The sequence below is a fragment of the Cebus imitator genome, unplaced genomic scaffold (genome assembly GCF_001604975.1).
Source record: "Cebus imitator isolate Cc_AM_T3 unplaced genomic scaffold, Cebus_imitator-1.0 Scaffold863, whole genome shotgun sequence".
Taxonomy (NCBI): domain Eukaryota; kingdom Metazoa; phylum Chordata; class Mammalia; order Primates; family Cebidae; genus Cebus; species Cebus imitator.
In genome coordinates, this window is record NW_016108178.1 from 43,192 (window position 1) to 58,673 (window position 15,482).

The window sequence follows — 15,482 nt, forward strand, 5'->3', positions numbered from 1 at the left end:
AGAAAGAAGGGAAAAGAAAAGAAAAGAAGCATGCAAAGGATGGAAAATATAGCCGGGTCCTAGCCAATGGTCTAGACAGCAAGTTCCATGAAGACTTGGAGCAGCTGAAGGACACTCGGGCCCACAGAGGGCTGGGCCACTTCTGGGGCCTCTGTGTCCAGACCCAGCTGGCCAAGGCCACTGGCAGCTGGGGCCGTACTGTGGTGTGCCCGGGAAGTAATGAATCTGGAGGTCCTGTCTGTTTAAAAATGTTTATATAACTAGGCCCAGCACAGTGGCTCACGCCTGTAATCCCAGCACTTTGGGAGGTTGAGGCGGGTAGGTCACAAGGTCAGGAGATAAAGACCATCCTGGCCAACATGGTGAAACCCCATCTCTACTAAAATACAACAGATTAGCTGGGCGTGGTGGCGTGCACCTGTAGTCCCAGCTACTCTGGAGGCTGAGGCAGGAGAATCGCTTGAACCAAGGAGGCGGAGGTTGCAATAAGCCAAGGTCGCACCACTGCACCCCAGCCTGGTGACAGAGGAAAACTCTGTCTCAAAAAAAAACCAAAGTTGATATAACCAAAATTAATTTTTAAAAAAGAACATTTGTGGCCAGGAGCCATGGCTCATGCCTGCAATCCCAACATGGAGGCCAAGGTGGGAAGACTGCTTGAACCCAGGGGGTGGGGGCTGCAGTGAGCCGTGATCACCCAGCCACACTCTAGCCTAGGTAACAGAGTGAGACTCTGTCTCTTAAAATAAATAAATACATTAAAAAGAAACCTCTTCACATAAAAATGATCATCTAATTGTGTTTCATGATTATTTTATTTTAGAATCAGTCAGAGGGATTCTAGGGATGACGTGAAAGGGGCAGCTCTGTGCTTGTTTGCTACATGGCGACACTGCATACTGGTGGGGACTGGGTTTCCGGTGTACTCATCACCCACACAGTGAACATTGTTCCAGTAAGTAATTTTTCAAGCCTCTACCCTCTCCCACCTCCCCGCTTCTGGAGTCTCCCCTTCTGGAATCCCCAGCATCTATAATTTCTATTTTTATGTCCAAGTGTACCCATTGTTTAGCTCCCACTTAGAAGTGAGAATAGGCGGTATTCAGTTTTCTGTTTCTGGGTTAGCTCACTTGGGACAGTGCCTCCTGCTCCAGCCATGTTACTACAAAGGACATATTTTCATTCTCTCTTATGACTGTGGCGGCTTATACATTTTAAAGTAATTTTGAAATGCAAACCTTTTTAATGTTTCATACAGCAAATGCGCATAACATGTTGTTGTTGTTTGTTTGTTTTTTTCTGAGACAGAGTTTCTCGCTCTCTTGTCTCTCAGGCAGAGTGCAATGGCGTGGTCTCGGCTTACTGCAACCTCTGCCTCCTGAGTTCAAGTGATTCTCCTGCCTCAGCCTCCCCTGTAACCAGGATTACAGGCACCCACCACCACACCGGGCTAATTTTTGTATTTTTGGTAGAGGGGTTTCGCCACGTTGGCCAGGCTGGTCTCGAACTCCTGACCTCAGGTGATCCACCTGCCTTGGCCATACCATGAATTTTAATCCAGTTCCTGATCATAGGCTATTTAGGTTGTTTCCAGGTCTTCCTATTATAAATGACGGTGATGTTTTGTAAGCACTTATCACGATTTAAGATCATTACATTTTCTTATTTTTTTGTTTTTTGTAGAGATGGGGTTTCACCATGTTGGGCAGGCTGGTCTTGAACTTCTGACCTCGTGATCCACCTGCCTCAGCCTCCCAAAGTGCTGGGATTACAGGTCTGTGCCACCGCACCAGGCCAAGATCAGTTCTTTTGATAGGTCCTATTTTTAAAGTTCTTGACACACTTAGTCACATCGCTACCCAGAGAAGTTGAACTAATTTCCACCCCGCTGTCCACCAGAGCCTGGGTGAGCCACTGTGTCTGTCACTTTCCCAACATGAATATGAACACCGTAGACACTTGGGCTAATTTAAGGGTGAAATGATGCCTCGTTTAACAGCACAGAAGGCCAGATAATTGAAGCTGCACTTCTGCAAGTTTCCTTGAAGGGCAGGAGAGGGTGGAAACAAGATTGGTTGGAAGTTGAGATCAGCAGTAGCAGAACAGAGACAAGGGTTGGGGACCAGGGTGGTGAGGGAGTAGCAAGAGACAGGCTTCAGGCTGGGAAGAAGGTGACACGATGTGGACACAAGCCCCACAGCACCCAGGACACCCACACCCAATACTGAAAGGCAAGAAAGGATCCTGCGATGGGGAGGGGATGGGGTGAGTCAGCACAGGGGCCATCAGGGGGAATCGAGACCCTCTGGGCACCCCACTCTCCCCCACCCTTTCTAGCAATCCACCAGCCTGCCATGTTACACTGCCAGACTTGGGGTCTGGACTGGGAGCCGTACACGATGTTAAACCTGGCACAGGGCAGAGTATGGCAGAAATGATGGCCAATCTCAGCAGAAAAGGAAGGAAATTTCCTTTTCTGAATTCTCTGCAGACTGGCATCTACATCGAGGCCAGTGACAAGGATTTCTCCCCACTTCTTCCCACAGAGCTGCCCCTTTCAGGCCTATCTCTAGAATCCCTTTGCTGGACTTAATGTGTCACCCCAAAATTCCCATGCTGGAGCCGTTATCCCCATTGTGATGGTGGGAAGAGGTGGGGCCTGTGGGAGGTGATGAGGTCCTGAGGTGGAGCCCCGAGATGGGATTAGGCACTTTATAAGAGACACTAGGGAGCTTGCTCCTCTCTTGACAGTGTGAAAACATGACTGAGGACACTTTGTACAAACCAGGAAGTGGGTCCTCACCAGACACCAACCTCCCAACACGCTGATCCTGAACTTCCAGCCTCCAGAACGGTGAGAAGTAAACATCAGTTGTTTATAATCCACCTGGTCTATGATATTTTTGTTATAGCAACCCAAACATACTAAGAAATCCTGTGTCCAAGGACAGCTGGGCCAGGTATCACAGTGGCTCATCAGGCAACCCCACAGGGACCAGGCAGAGCGGTGGGAAGGGAGAGAAATGCAGGAGGGAGGAGGGAGGCAGGGCTGAGCAGTGGGGGGGACGTCAGCCCCACCCCAGAGAGCCGTCTCCCTCCTGGTCACTCACGTGCCCTCCCTCACCCTGCTGCCTGCCCAGCCCTGCCACCGGCCCTCCTCACTTCCCATGTGTGGCCCTCAAAGGGTCCTCCAGGCCACAGGTGATGAGGGTGGGGGCCATGGGGGTGGAGGAATCCTGGGTGATTCGTGCAGGAAGAGAAGCAGGTGACACACACTGAGGACTCAATGGTCCTCTCGGGGCTGTATGGAAATTCCCGGAGGCATTTTGATTGTTACGATGCCTGGAGAACGAGGGTAACAAGTAGTGTGCACGGGACGGCTCAGCTCAGGGAAGAACTGTCCCACCCCAGGTCAGTAGCCTCCTCCTCTCCATGCAAACTCAGAAGGAAGAAGAAAAAAAAACCATCAGAAGAAGGAAGGGATAGAGGAAGGGAAGGAGAGGGGGCCTGGCATCCATCTGTGGGTATCCCGGAGCTCCTCCAAGACGTGCCCTAACAGGCAGCGAGCACCCGACATACAAGACAGACCAGGACCAGCGCTGTCCTTAGACCACGCAGGCTGCGGGGCGACTGCATTTTCCCTGTGGCTGCCAGGATAGCTCACCACAAACAGAAAGGCTGAAAACAACAGAAATGTATTCTCTCACAATTGTGGAGACCAGAAATCCACATTCAGGGTGTTGGCAGAGCCATTTTCTCCAAAGGCTCTAGGGAAGAATCCTCCTCCCGCTTCCTAGCTGCTGGTGGGTGCCAGGAATCCTCGACCTGCCTTAGCTGGCAGCGGCATCACTCCAGCTTCTGCCTTGGTCATCACATGGCATTCTGCGTGTGTGCACCCAAAATGCTCCCTTCTCATAGGACACTGGCCATGGTTTACGGCTTACCCTAACCCAACATGACCTCCTCTTTGTTTTTTTGGATTTTTGGGTTTTTTGAGATGGAGTCTCACTCTGTCATCTAGACTGGAGTGCAGAGGCACGATCTCAGCTCACTGTAACCTCCACCTCCCAGGCACAAGTGATTCTCCTACCTCAGCCTCCCCAGTAGCTGGGACTAAAGGCACGTGCCACCACTCTTGGCTTATTTATTTATTTATTTTAGACAGAGTCTTGCACTGTCGCCCAGGCTGGAGTGCAGTGGTGTGATCCTGGCTCACTGCAATCTCCACCTCCTGGGTTCAAGCAATTCCCCTGCCTCAGCCTCCCAAGTAGCCAGGACTACAGGCATGCACCACCACACACAGCTAATTTTTTTTGTATGTTTAGTGGAGACGGGGTTTCACCATGTTGGCCAGGATGGTCACGATCTCCTGACCTCATGATCCGCCCACCTCGGCTTTCCAAAGTGCTGGGATTACAGGCGTGAGCCACGGTGCCTGGCCTTATTTTTGTATTTTTAGTAGAGACAGGGTTTCATCATGTTGGCCAGGCTGATCTGGAACTCCTGACCTCGAGTCACCTGCCCGCCTCAGCCTCCCAAAGTGCTGGGATCACAGGCATGAGCCACCACACCTGGCCATGACCTCATCTTAATGTGACTACATCTTCAAAGACTTTTCCAAGTACAGTTTCATTCACACATACCCATGTACCAGCGATTAGGACATGAGCAAATTTTTTGGAGGGTCACAGAATGTAACCCAGTGCAGTAATCAATGCCACAAATTTCTATTCCTGCTCCTCAGAGTGTGGTCTTTGACATATCAGCCTCTTCTGGAAGCTTGTTAGGAACACAGAACCTGGGCCACCTCAGACCTACTGAATCAGTACCTGCCTCCTCCCATGGGCCCCAGGCAATCCACAAGTTCATTCAAGTTGCCTGGGGGGTGGGGGAGGATATACAGCAAGCCAGGAACTCATGGAGTTGGAGGTGGTGGAGATAAATGGAGAAAGGATTTCCCTAGAGACTTGTTTGCTGTCGCCGGGTACGGTGGCTCATGCCTGTAATCCCAGAACTTTGGGAGGCCAAGGTGGGCAGATCACCTGAGGTCAGGAGTTCGAGACTAGCCTGGCCAAGATGGTGAAACCCCATCTCTACTAAGAATCCAAAAATTAGCTGGGTGTGGTGGTGGGTGTCTGTAGTCACAGCTACTTGGGAGGCTGAGGCAAGAGAATCCCTTGAACCCAGGAGGCAGAGGTTGCAGGGAGCCGAGATCATGCCATTGCACTCTAGCCTGGGCAACAAGAGAAAAACTCTGTCTCAAAAAAAAGAATTGTTTGCTGTCATTCCTTCCCGGATTCTCCTCTCTCCTTAGTAGCTATGAGACATGTCAAGATTTCACCTTCAGGAAGGAGGGGAGTGTTCACACACACACGAGAGGACAGGTAGGGATCCTTGGGAACCAGTGAGCTTGGTCACGTCCTCTAGAATGTGGGGGATACAGGGACTTGTACCTGGGTTTATACACCGACATCTGAGGCCAGCCAGGAGGCCTGCCTGGCAGCAACCCAGAATGCAATCCCACTGCAGTGAGAGACAAAAGATGTGGCCCTTCTTAAAGGCCAGGATGATAAAGTCCACTTGTAAAGGCACTTCCAGGAGGAGCTTCTGGGTGCAGAGCTGACCTAGGCTGGCAAGCAGAAGCTCTGACAGGTAGGCGGAGTCATGAGTAGCCAGGTGAGGATTGCCTCAAAAGTGCGATTGGAGAGAAGGTGCCACCAAGCTGGCATTTGCCACCTCTGAAGCTCCCTGGCCACGTGGCACCTGCCAGTCAAGGAGCCCCTTTCTGCTTTCTCCTCAATCTCTTCCCTGTCCTAATCCTGGAAAGGCCAAAACCAGAAACTGGGGTGTAGAGAGAAGTTGGAGCCGAGAAGAATGACCATGTGGACTGTGCTTCCCTTTGGGAATTTCTCTGCCTGAGACACTGAGCTGGGCAGAGAAGACCTTTGGTATTAGATTATGAACGCGTGGAACATGCTTCTATTCACTGACATCTGAGGAGCAATCACAAGGGGGGAGCGCTCCCCAAAATTTCACCCTGGGGGCAGCAAGAACAATCCCATGGAAAAGGGCAGCCCTGAGAAAGAACCAAATGGCCCTTGTTTACACAACTCCTGAAAATCCAGCCTCGCCATGAAAACACCATGGGGAAAGAGCCCTTAACTGTAAGAGCTGACTTTGCTACAGGGTCAGGGATCCCCCTTGGGGGCCACAGTGGAGCTGAGCAGGAGGTGTGGTGTTGAGGGAGGCAAAGGCTGTGAGCCTGGGAGGTTTCTATCAGAGGAAGTGGGCTGCCTCGCTTGGCACTCCCTCCCAGGGCCTCCACCAGGCCCACCGGCCATTATTCGGGCACAGACACCCTGGGCCGCCCTCACAGCGCGAACCGCGGCTATCCCCTGACACCAGCTGTGCTTGATCTGTCGCTGTCGCCTCACCTCCTGCTTCCTCGGCACTCCACTTCCCACTCTTCCTTTCCACTCAGTTACTTACTAGTATAATCGAATTTGAAAGGTACAGACAGGCTGGGCATGCCTGTACTCCCAGCACTTTGGGAGGCCGAGGTCAGTAGATAACTTAAGATCAGGGGTTCGCGACCAGCCTGGCCAACATGGCGAAACCCCGTCTCTACTAAAATACAAAAATTAGCCGGGTGTAGTGGTGGGCGCCTGCAGTCCCGGCTAGGGAGACTGAGGTAGGAGAATCGCTTGAACCCAGGAGGGAGAGGTTGCAGTGAGTGAGCCGAGATGGCACCACTGCACTCCAGCCTGGGTGACAGAACAACACTGTCTCAAAGAAAAAAGAAAAGTGCAAACAGCCACAGCCTCGCTTCAAACCTGCACATCCCCTCGCGTTTACAACCAAACCCCAGTGTCATACCTTGGCACACGGAGCCCTGGGGTTCCAGCCTGTCCCCTCACAGCTCTTCCCTCCTGCGCTGGGCTCCAACCCCACTGCTGGGTCCTTCCTTCCGGCCCGAGGAACACTGTGCAGGCCTGTCTCCTCCGCCAGGACGGCGGGGGCTCAGCTCTCCACATCCCGCTCCTTGGCCTTCAGGCCTCGGTGCCAACGCCACCTCCTAAAGGGGACCCTCCTGCACCACCAAGTGTGCCTCTCCCAAGGGGGATCCCCGACCCTGTAGCAAAGTCAACTCTTACAGTTCCTTTAAATCATGGAGCAAATATTATAAAATATTGAAGTTTCGTATATCTGGATAGCATATTCTCACTGTGAGTAGAATGTGCTGGTGGGTGTGCCTGCTCTGAGTAAGAAAGAGAGAGGAACGTTTTGATGTTAGAGGGGTTTTGCTCATAATTTTTTAAGACTCTGCTTGCCATTTTCTAAGTCATGTTCTAACTTAGAAAAAGAAATAAGGTGTTTAAGTTAAGAAGCTTGGTATTTCCAATCAGTCATCAACTCTATTCAATTTGCTTCTTCCTTTTTATTTGCCTGAATTACCACCTTTTTGTTTAAGTTACTGGAAAAAGCAGCATTTATTCTTAGAAAATTAAGTTGTAGATGCAGTCAGTTTTATAGATAAGTTTTTTCATTTCTTCATTTTAAATATTGCCCTGGGTTTCTATGTTTCTGCACATAAGTAGAAGGTGGACTTTAATACTTAGAAATGATCATTATTATCTTAATTACCTTGTGCTTGGAATTAGAATTGCTTTCTTTGGTCTTCAATCTGTATTCAATATGTATTTTGTTGAGTTTGAACATGCTTACACTTGTGATACCATTTAGTACAATCAAGGCAATAAACATATTCATAACTTTCAAAACTTTTCTTTTTTTTTTTTTATGTGTGTGGTCTTTATTATTTTTGTGTATGGTAAGCACACACCATGAGAACTATCTTCCTAACATGTTTTTAAGTACACAATGCCATCTTTTAACTGTAGGTACTATGTTGTATGGCAGATCTCTAGAACTTTTTCATCTTCCATGACTGAAGCTTTATACCCATTGACCAATTATTGCCCATTTTTAACCCATTCAAGCCCCTGGTAATCACAATTCTATTTTCCTCTTCTGGGTGTTTGACTATTTTAAATGTCTCATATAAGTGGAATCACGTAGTGTTTGTCCTTCTGTGACTGTCTTATTTCACTTAGCTTAATGCCCTCTGCATTGATTCATGTTACTACAAATGGAAGGATTTCCTTCTTTTTTTTTAGTGTGGAATAATATTCCATGGGTGTATATCCCCCTACTTTCTTTATTTGTTCATCTGTTGACAGACGTTTAGTTTCTTTCCTTATCTTGGCTATTGTGAATAATGCTACGGTGAACATGGGAATGCAGATAGTGCTTCAGGATCCTGATTTCAATTCTCTTGGATGTATACACCCAGAAGTAGGATTGCTAGATCACAAGGTAGTTCTATTTTGAATTCTTGGAGGAGCCTCTATACTGTTTTCCATCGTGGCTGCATCATTCTCTACATTCCCACAACACAGTAAAAATGCTTTCAATTGCTCAATGTTCTCACCAACACCCGTGATATGGTTTGGCTCTGTGTCCTTATCCAAATCTTATCTTGTACTTCCCATAATTTCCATGTATGGTGGGAGGGACGCAATGGGAGATAATTGAATCATGGGGGTGGGTTTTTCCCACACTGTTCTCATGACAGTGAATAATTGTCATGAAATCTGATGGTTTTTAAAAAGCGAGTTTCCGGGCCGGGTGCCGTGGCTCAAGCCTGTAATCCCAGCACTTTGGGAGGCCGAAGCGGGTGGATCACGAGGTCGAGAGAGCGAGACCATCCTGGTCAACATGGTGAAACCCTGTCTCTACTAAAAATACAAAACATTAGCTGGGCATGGTGGCACGTGCCTGTAATCCCAGCTACTCAGGAGGCTGAGGCAGGAGAATTGCCTGAACCCAGGAGGCGGAGGTTGCGGTGAGCCGAGATCGCGCCATTGCACTCCAGCCTGGGTAACAATAGAAACTCCGTCTCGAGAAAAAAAAAAAAAAGCGAGTTTCCCTGCACAAGCTCTCTCTTCTTTTGTCTGCTGCCATGTGAGATGTGTCTTTCACCTTCTGCCATGATTGTGAGGCCTCCCCAGCAATGAAAAGTGTGAGTCCATTAAATCTCTTTCTTTTGTAAATTGCCGAGTCTCAGGTATGTCTTTATCACCAGCGTGAAAATGGACTAATACAACTTGTTACCAGTTGGCTTTTTTATTGATAATAACCTTCTTAACAAGTGATATCTCATTGTGATTTTGATCTGCATTTTCCTGATGATTAGTGACATTGAGCACCCTCTCATATACCCATTGGCTGTTTGTATGTCTTCTCTGGAAAAATGTCTATTTTTATAGACAGCAGGCACTACATTTACCATCAGAACTCTTTATTTTGTATTTTTCTTTAAACTTTTTACTTTTTATTAAAATTGCATGTATTTAAGGTGTGTGATGTGATGTTTGATATACATATACACAGTAAATCGAATACTACAGGGAAGCTACTTAATGTATTCCTGTCCTCACACAATTAGCATTTTTTGTGGTAAGAGCACTTACAATCTGCTCTCTTAGCAAGTGTCAAGAAAGATTATTAAGATTTATGCCTGTGTTTTCTTCTAGGAGTTTTATAGTTTTATCTCTTGTGTTTAGGTCTTTGATCCGTTTGGAGTTAATTTTTGTATATAGTATAGAGTAGGGGTCCACATTAATTTTTAAAGATAGATATCCAGTTTTCGTACCACAACTTGTTTAAAAAGATTTGTTAAAGAAGGGTGCCAAGATAATTTAATGAGACACTCTTATCCAGCAGAGAGAAGTGAGTACCAAAAAAGAGGTTAAAAAATTACTCCTTAAAATGTGAAAATTCAATTTCTGCAACACATTGATTCTTAAAAAAGTCAACTTAAAAATCCCCACCAAGCAGAAGGTGAATGAAAATGACAGAAGAATCTGAACGATATTTACTTGGGGTTTATCAAAGAGCCAAAGGGGAAAAAAATTGAAAAGAACGAGAAATAGGCACATCCAAGGGGCCAAAATTACATATGTTAGAGAAAAAAATATTAAAATTGAAACAAATGACAAATATGGTCAATATAATTAAAATTACAAAGAAATCATTAAACTAATGAGAGAATGCATAAATATGATGCTAATTCATTAATAAGAAATAAGAGACATATAAAAAACATGAAAACACTTGTGAAACTTGGAGGATAAATGAATAGACTTAACAGGATTTTAGCTAATAAATGTTGACAAATGGCCAAGAAGAGAAAGGCCGTAGAAAATAACACTCAAAGTGATAATAACACAGAGTTTACTAGAAATGAAGAAAGAAATGTCTCTAGATGGGAAATTAGCTGTAAGTGTTGATGATAATAAAATTAAGTCAGCTACCAAAGTAAAACTGCAGAGCATCATGACAAAGGGAAAACTTTAAGATGCTTCCTGAAGTAATAGACAGTATCTACAGAGGGAAGTCAATGGTATCTAGTCAAACTTCTCATCAGCAACAAGAGTAAAATCTTCTAGGCCGGGCGTGGTGGCTCAAGCCTGTAATCCCAGCACTTTGGGAGGCCGAAGCGGGTGGATCACGAGGTCGAGAGATCGAGACCATCCTGGTCAACATGGTGAAACCCCGTCTCTACTAAAAATACTGGGCATGGTGGCATGTGCCTGTAATCCCAGCTACTCAGGAGGCTGAGGCAGGAGAATTGCCTGAACCCAGGAGGCAGAGGTTGTGGTGAGCCGAGATCACGCCATTGCACTCCAGCCTGGGTAACATGAGTGAAACTCCATCTCAAAAAACAAACACACGCACACACAAAGTAAAATCTTCAGACTACTATGGTAATATGTAATTCTATAACTGACTCAATTATTAAAGATGGAGGGAAATCATGATTGTTTTAGAAATCTAAAGACAGTAATGGTATATCTGTATATTCCCACTAATAAAAAGAATGTAAAGTAATGGAACAGTTTCAAACTTAGAGTCGTGGCTTCAAATGCCTGAAATTCAAATTAATGAATTTTACATTTTACGTTGTAACTCTTGTTTGAGTATCATCAAACAATATGCTTATTTTGTAGGATGCATTCTGATATTTTGTTTTAACTAAACATATCATGGAGATTTTTTTAAAAACCAAACATTGCTTAATACAAATTCAAATGGTGTTCCTGCATTCAGTTACCAATTAAGAAATGTGATTAGGCTGAGAGCAGTGGCTCATGTCTATAATCCCGGCACTCTGGGGAGCCATGGGCAGATCACTTGAGGTCAGGAGTTCAAGAGCAGCCTGGCCAAAATGGCAAAACGGTGTCTTTACTAAAAATACACAAATTAGCCAGGCATATTGGTGCATGCCTATAATCCCAGCTACTCAGAGGCTGAGACATGAGAATCTGATAAACCTGGGAGCCATAGGTTGCAGTGAGCCAATATTGCACCCACCACACTCCAGTCAGGGTGACAAAGCAAGACTCTGTCAAAAAAAAAAAAAAAAAAAAAAAAAAAGTAATTTTTTAAAAGCTACTCTTAAACTAGTAATAAGAACAAATATGCACAAAACATCAACATAGAAAATTACAAAATGTTTGTGAAGGACACAAAAGATAATCTTATAGAAGGAAATTTGTTACCTTCATGATGCAAAAAGGAAATTTGTCCCAAATCACCTGTAAATATAATGCAATTCAAAATACCAAAATGTCTCAGTGTGGTGGCACACACCTGTAGTCCTAGCTACTTGGAAGGCTGAGGTGGGAGGAGCTCTTGAGTCCAGGGTTTTGAGGCTGTAGTGAGCTGTGCACCACTGCACTCCAGCCTGGGTGACAGAGTGAGACCCTGTTTCTAAAACAAACAAAAAAATAGACAAAATGATTTTTTAAATGAAACTTCACATGTTGTTAGTAGAATTCACATGGAAGAGCAAAATGTCAATAGTGGCCAAGGCAATCTTGAGGAATCATAAATTTGCAGTCTCTCCTTGACAAATCTTTTTATTATTAAAAAACTAATTAACACAATATGATATTACCAATAAAAAAACAGTTAAATGGGGGTCAGGCCCGGACCTGTGCCACCTCAAGATGTAAAGTGTAACACGGGGGTCGGGGTGGGCAGCGTGGGCCTGTGAGGCCTGTGGGGCCTGTGGGTGTCCTCATCCCCCCAGCTCCCCCCACAGCCGGTTCCACAGTGGTCTACTCCAGTTGCCTCGTGTGGATTCAGGTTCCAGACTGAAGGCCAGCTCTTCTCCAGTGCCCTCCACCGCCCCTGCCCCTGTCCACAGCTCCCCCCACAGCCAGTTTCGCAGTGGTCTGCTCCAGTTCCAGACTGAATGCTACTGATTCCAAGTGCTGGGGTTACTGGGGCGACCACCAGAACAGCCTTGGCGCTATGTAGTAGCCGGGTGCTACTCCTGAGCCCTACCTGAGGCTGGTCATGGAGAAGCTACACAGGATTGTGGCAGCACTGCTGGAAAGTATGGTATCAAATTCTAATGGTTTTCCATGGGAATTAGTGATATGGGCAGGTGTTATTGGATTTGTTGCTATTCCCCTTTTTCTGTGGAGATGTTTTAGATCAGTCAGGAGTCAGCTATATGTGGGAAGAGAGAAAAAGCTTGCTCTAGAGCTTTGTGAGCAAATTAAAGAAAAATGTAACCTACTTGAAAAATTTAGTTTTCTACAAAAAAGCTATGAAGGCTATGAAAGAGAGTCATCTTTACAGGACGTCAGCCTTGAGAACCAGGCAGCAGAAGCAGAAAGTTTGGGGGCAACATGTGAAAAGCTGAACAGATCCATTTCTGAAATGGAGGATGAAATACCATATCTGAAAAAAGAGTTAAAAGAAGAGAAATACCAACATTGTAGACAACATCAGTTTATGGCGGATATTTCAGAAATAAAACAGTCTCTAGAAGACCTGTCAAAATCCCTTAAATCACAGCTAGCTGAAGCCAAAATGCCCTTAAACATATTTCAAATGAATGTTGAACAACTGAAGATCGTGATAAAAGATGCTTTGAATGAAAATTCTCAACTTCAGGAAAGCCAGGAACATCTTTTGCAGGAAGCTGAAGCATGGAAAGAACAAGTGAGTGAACTTAATAAGCAGAAAATAATATTTGAAGACTCCAAAGTTAACACAGAACAAGTTCTAAATGACAAAGACGATCACATCAAGACGCTGACTAAACACTTCCTGAAGATGAAAGATTGGGCTGCTGTGCTTGGAGAAGACATGATGGACGATCATAACTCAAAAGTAGAAATGAAGAGTGAATCAGAACGTGGCGCTTCCTTAGCTGATTCTCCAAAAGGAGCTTTGAAGAAACTGATTGATGCTGCTAAGTTAAATGCATCTTTAAAATGTTTAGAAGGAGAAAGAAACCAAATTTATATTCAGTTGTCCGAAACTGATAAAACAGAGAAGCAGCTTATGGGGCATATTAAACAGCTTCAGTCTGAACAAGCATCTTTACAGTCAGAAAACACAGATTTTGAAAGTGAGAATCAGAAGCTTCAACAGAAACTTGAAGTAATGACTGAATTACATGAAGAAACGACAATGAGACTTTACAAAACATTCACTGTAGAAGAAAATGACCAGTTAGAGAGACAAGGGAAACTTTCTAAACAAGAGGAAAAGATCAACTGTACCACTGACCAGCTGGAGAAGTATAGAAAGCAAGCTGAACATCTTGAAGAAGAGTTGGAAAGAATGATCCTTTCTTATCAAGAGCAGATTTTACTCCTTAAGAAAAAAGCACATGACAATTGGTTGGCAGCTCGGACTGCTGAAATAAACCTCAAAGGATTAAGGAAGGAAAATGCTAAGTACAGACAAAAATTAGCTGACACAGAGATGAAATTCAAATTTTTACACAAAGATCCTTCTACAGTTGATGTTCCAAACACAGGATTTGGCAGAGAGCATTACACCTATGTTACCGATATGAGAAGAGGAACTCCTTTCCCCCCACCTCCTCCAGGAACCCTGTTTGGAGTTTCTCCACATGATTTTCCACCAAGCGATTTCCCAGATCCACCATATGCTCCATTCGCAGTGAGGAGTGCCTATCCACCCAGGGGTTTTCCTCCGAATCTTCCACCAAGACCTGGATTTGTTCCCCCAACCCCCAAATATTGAAGGTAAAAGCGAGTTCCTTGCAGGGTTGATTCCATCTCCTAATGACTCTGCTACTGAACAAAAATAATTCTGATTGACCTCGAGTTCCCTTCAAGACACTTCTGCCTTCCAATAAGCCTGCTATTGAACATCCAAAACAACAGCAAGACAGCTGGCAGTCCCTGTGTTCTCCTCCAAAGTAGTTGTTACTGACCTTGAGTCTCCATCAAGATTGATTCCAACTTAGAGTGAGCCTGCCACTGAACATCTGACATCACAACAACAAAGCTGGCGGTCTTTGTGTTCTCCTCCCAAGTAGTTGTGACTGCTCTTGAGTCCCCATCAGGGTTGACTCTGCCTTCAAGTGAGCCTGCCACTGATCATCCAGCACCAGAACAAGAAAGCTTGTGGTCTTTGTGTTCTCTCCCAAGTAGTTGTGACTGATCACGAGTCCCTGTCAGGGTTGATATCACCTTCAAGTGAGCCTGCTAGTGAACATCTGGCACCACAGCAGGAAAGTTGGCAATCCTTATATTCTCCTCCCAAGTACTTTGGAAGAATGTTGAGTCCCCATCACGATTAACCTTTGCCTTCAAGTGAGTCTGCTACTGAATGAACATTTAACAGCACAACAGGAAACCTGGCAATCTTGTTATTTTCCTCCCAGCTATTTGTGACTGATCTCAAGTCCCCGTCAGGGTTGACTCTGCCGGCAAGTGAATCTGCCACTGAACATCCGGCACCACAGCAATAAAGGTGGTGTTCTTTGTGTTCTCCACCCAAGTAGTTGTGGCTGATTTTGAGTCCCTGTCCGGGTTGACTCTACCTTCAAGTGAGCCTGCCACTGAACATCCGGCACCACAGTAGGAAAGCTTGCGGTCTTTGTTTTACTCTCCCAAGCAGTTGTGACTGATTTCAAGTGCATGTCAGGGTTGATTTCACCTTCAAGTGAGCCTGCTCCTGAACATCTGGCACCACAGGAAGAAAGCTCGTGGTCTTTGTGTTCTCCTTCCAAGTACTTTGCACAGATCTCAAGTCACTGCCATGGTTCACTTTGCCTTCAAGTGTGCATGCCATTGAATTAATGTCCGACACCACAAAAGGAAAGCTGGCAGTCTGTATATTCTCCTCCCAAATATTTGTGACAAATCTCAAGTCCCCGTCAGGGATGACTCCGCCTTCAAGTGATCCTGCCACTTAACATCCTACACCCCAGCAAGAAAGCTGGCAGCCTCTGTGTTCTTCCAAGTAGTTGTGCCTGATGTTGAATCCCCATCAGGGTTAACTTCACCTTCAAGTGAGCCTGCCACCGAACATCTGGCACCACAGCAAGAAAGCTGGCGGTCTTTTGTGTTCTCCTCTGAAGC

The 15,482-nt window shown here is 45.7% G+C and overlaps 1 protein-coding gene across 1 annotated transcript; it reads left to right on the forward strand.

Annotated features, from left to right (window-relative positions):
* The first annotated feature begins 11,809 nt into the window (after window positions 1–11,809).
* On the forward strand, window positions 11,810–14,826 carry LOC108297967 (melanoma inhibitory activity protein 2-like). The gene has a single exon (XM_037735625.1). It carries the CDS (start codon window positions 12,427–12,429, stop codon window positions 14,134–14,136), a length of 1,710 nt encoding a protein of 569 aa, XP_037591553.1. The 5' UTR covers window positions 11,810–12,426; the 3' UTR covers window positions 14,137–14,826.
* Window positions 14,827–15,482: the final 656 nt, after the last annotated feature.

Bases quoted from the DNA above. Each gene is read 5' to 3' on its own strand.
- LOC108297967 (XM_037735625.1), top strand. From the start codon at position 12,427: ATGGAGAAGCTACACAGGATTGTGGCAGCACTGCTGGAAAGTATGGTA.